At 36.1% G+C, this 4196-nt stretch overlaps 1 protein-coding gene across 1 annotated transcript in view; it reads right to left on the reverse strand.

Moving 5' to 3' along the window:
* LOC109343667 overlaps positions 1630-4196 on the reverse strand; it is a 6710-nt gene continuing 4143 nt past the window's right edge. Inside the window, exon 4 of the mRNA XM_019582079.1 lies at positions 1630-2272. Coding sequence (XP_019437624.1) covers positions 2178-2272 — 95 coding nt within the window. The 3' untranslated portion in view covers positions 1630-2177. The remainder of the gene's footprint in view (positions 2273-4196) is intronic.

Raw genomic sequence — 4196 nt, forward strand, 5'->3', positions numbered from 1 at the left:
CAAGTCCCACATGGGAGAAATGAGGAACATGAGAAAAATCTCATGTTATAAATAGAGGCTTTCTCCCTTCATTTTAACTTGCACCAAGTTGAAGGCGTTTCCTCTCAACTTCTCTTTCTCCCCCCTAATATTCCGCCAACGCATTTCCGGCAAACTTCTCTCCCTTTCTTTTGTATTGTCGGTAAAGAATTGGCACAGGCAGCCAAAGTGAGATTTCGAGAACTGACACTGGTAGTCAGTATTGTGGGTAAAGAATTGGCACAAGTAGCCATATTCTGAGATTTCGAGAACTGACACTGGTAGTCAGTATTGTGGGTAAAGAATTGGCACAAGTAGTCATATTCTGGGATTTCGAGAACTGACACTAGTAGTCAATATTGTGGGTAAAGAATTGGCACAGGCAGCCAAAGTGGAATTTCGAGAACTAACACTGGTAGTCAGTATTGTGGGAAGAGAATTGGCACGGGTAGCCATATTGTGGGTAATTTCGAGAATTGGCACTAGTAGCCATATTGTGGAGGGTGTATTCGAGATCGGTTCTTACAGTGCAGTAAGAATTTGATAACAGAGATCTGGACTGTTTTATCCTAGGGACGGCGTGGTTGATAGTCTGCTTGCACATTTTGGGCAGTGCCACGAAATGTCTTAAAGAGAGCGACCTGGTCGTGACTCAGTCAGTAAGTATTATTTCGTGCCATTTAGAATTGCTACAAGCTACGGTAACAACAGAAAGGCTAGGCACGGCGAGCTCACGGCGCTATGATGGTAACGGTTGTACTAGATTGCTTACGCCAACAATGTTTTTCTCTCTATCACAGAACCCTTTTTTCTTATGGTTTTCTTTCTACAAAAATTTTTTGAACCCCCTAAAACCCGTCACTAACCCACCTATTTATAGCAAAATCAATCAACCCTAATCCCTAGAATTTTGTTACCTGAAACCTAACTTTGCTGGTCCACTAATCACTATTTTTGTGGGATTTAAACCACCCACCAAGTCAGATTTGATTTGGTATTTATATTATTATTTTTTGAAATCTAATTAAAACATGATTAAGTGTATTTAAATTACTTTATATATATCGTGTAAATTCCGAAAATTAAATAAATAATCATTTGAATATGCTTTAATTTTATAAAACTATATTTTCTAAAAAATAAAATATAAACAATTATTTTTTTGTTTATTTGGTATTTAAAAATGACTTTTAAGAACACTTGTCTTATTTTTATTTAAAATTCAAATTTAATTATAAAAATATTATTAATTATTCTTTAGTTATTTTTCAAAAAAATGAATAAAATAATATATAAGATTGTTTTTATCCTATTTTCTTATAAAAACGATTGTGAGCTTTTTAGGGTCAATTTTAATTTAATTCTTTTTAGTTACTTTTATTATTTTGAATTTCGGGTTAACCCAATCACTTAGATACGGGAACTTTATCAACCTAGATTTAAAATTATTACTCATTATACTTCTTCCATACATGGTTTTAATTATTTTTATTTATTGAAATTAAGTAAAAAAATGTTCTATTGTTTTCAATTTAAACACTTTAGGTTTTTTCCAGGCCGGACAAAACTTCAGTGTTCACACAAATGCTTAAGGCTATTAAAGGCACAAACAGACATATACGACATTCCAGTATAAAGGTGCTTAACTACATAACAAATGGTTAACCTTCACAAACAACCTATTTTAAGCATAAAACCAAGAAATAAAGTAGATAAAATATTCATAGGTTGACCAAATAAAAAGCGAGTCATTAACTCATGAACATTTTGCAAAGGTTAAATGTCTAAAGGAAAGAATGCATTGTAGGAAGAAGAACCGCTCAACAGATTCTGTTTCTGAGTCATAACATCCAAAAGATTAGCCTTGCCAACCTCCAAAAGAGAAGACATAGAAGAAATTTCCCTCTTGAGAATATCATTACTCTTAGAATACTGTAGTTCCAAGTCTCTCAATGCTTGCAACCTATGAGCATCAGCAGCATGCAGTGGCTGATTGATGCAAGCTTCAACCTCATCCAACCAAACATTTGAAAGAGAACAGTGCCCAAATGTCGCGAGATGCCCAGAAATGGTATCCTTATGCTTCTTCTGCAGTTCACAGATGGGCACAGATTTCAGCATCTTTATTAGTTCAGCCAAAGTGGAGTAGAGAAGCAGTCTCAAGTTCTCTGGAAGTTTTGAATACTTGAGTGCATGTCTGCATGAGAAACCAGAAACTTCTTCAGAAGCTCATCAGAGGAAGTTTTACTTTTACCTGCATAAAGATGAACAGATCATCATGATTTGTATGGAAACAAATGCGAAAAGTGTAATATGTGTGCAATTTGATTCTCAAATTTTAAACAATACTGTTGTTTACTATACTTTGTAAACTCAAAGAAGAAGAAAAAGTTGTGCACGAGCAGAGAGAAGAAGAATCAGATTGAAGAAGAAGAATAAAGAACTATTGGTAAAGAATGTAGAGAAAAAGATGAGAGGTAAGTCTAGTCTTTTGTATTGCATCAATTGCTTACTTAATTATAAAACAAACACTTCTATTTATAGGATTAACCAACTAACTACTTACTATAAACAGAAAGTATACACCAACTAGATTAACTAACTAAACTGAATTACAAAAAGTATCATCAACCCTCCTCCTTAATTCAGTTTACATTCAATCTTACAATGCCTATCTCCAACCTTAGCTTTTCAAACCTCTCCTTCTTCAATGGTTTGGTGAAGAGATCTGCAAGTTGCATTTCACTTCTGCAGAACACCAACTTTAGCTTGCCCTTTCTTACTTATCTCTTAGGAAGTGAAATCTTGTCTCAATGTGCTTACTACGACCATGAGCCACTGGATTCTTGGCAAGATGTATTGTTGATTTGTTGTCAACCATTAAAACAGAGCCACTCCCTTCTTCTTTTAGCTTCAGTTCCACTAACAATGTGTCTAACCATAGGCTTTGACAAGCTGTCATACAAGCTGCTATATACTCTGCTTCACAAGAGGATAAGGCCACCACATCTTGTTTCTTTGAACACCATGAGATTGGTGAATTGCCAAGCATAAACAGATACCCTGTTGTGCTTTTTCTGTCATGCTTATCTCCACACCAATCCGCATCATTGAATCCACTTATATCACAACTGGCATTGCTGAGATGGTTTGGTAGTAGAAGACCAAAATCTATGGTGCCTTTGATGTATCTAAGTAATCTTTTGGCTGCTTGGAGATGTCCTCTTGTTGGTGCTTCCATAAATCTGCTAATCACCCCTACAGCATACACAATGTCAGGCCTTGTATTGCATATATACCTTAGGCACCCAACCATTTGCCTGTACATAGTTTTATCAGCAGCTAAGTCATCTTGGAGCACTTGATTTCCTACTTCAATAGGTGTTGAAACAGAATTGCAGTGTGTCATGTTGAATCTTCTCAAAACATCAGATATATACTTTTTCTGATGTATAACAATTCCTCCCTTGATTCTAGTGAATTCTATCCCTAGGAAGTAGGATAGGTTTCCTAGATCACTCATATCAAACTCACTCTTCATAGCTTGCTTGAATGAGTTGATCTCATTCACATCACTGCCTGTTACTAGGAGATCATCTACATATAGGCACACAATTATCATTTGATTTAGCTCTGCACCTCTTAGATAGACACCATACTCAGTTGTGCATTTGGAGAAGCCAAGTTCCAACAGGAAGCCATCAATCCTCTTATTCCAGGCTCTTGGTGCTTGCTTAAGGTCATACAAAGCTTTATGCAATTTGTACACCAATCCTTCATTCCCTGCTATTTCAAACCCAGGGGGTTGAGCAACATACACTTCTTCTTCTAATGGCTCATTCAGGAATGCTGATTTTACATCCATTTGTTGAATACACCAACCTTTATAGCTTGCTAATGATACCACCAACCTTATGGTTTCCATTCTTGCAACAGGGGCAAAGACTTCATCATAGTCTAGGCCTTGTCTTTGAAGGAATCCTTTTGCTACAAGTCTAGCCTTGTATTTAGTCACCTCTCCCTTTGGATTTATTTTTACTTTATAAACCCATCTTACACCAATGGCCTTCTTTCCTTTTGGTAACTCAGTGAGCTCCCATGTTCTGTTTTTCTCAATGGACATGAGTTCTTCTTGCATAGCTTCAAGCCAATGATTCTGTCTGAAAGCTTCTTCTGTA

Source organism: Lupinus angustifolius, chromosome LG03, assembly GCF_001865875.1.
Source record: "Lupinus angustifolius cultivar Tanjil chromosome LG03, LupAngTanjil_v1.0, whole genome shotgun sequence".
In the NCBI taxonomy this organism is placed as follows: Eukaryota; Viridiplantae; Streptophyta; class Magnoliopsida; order Fabales; family Fabaceae; genus Lupinus; species Lupinus angustifolius.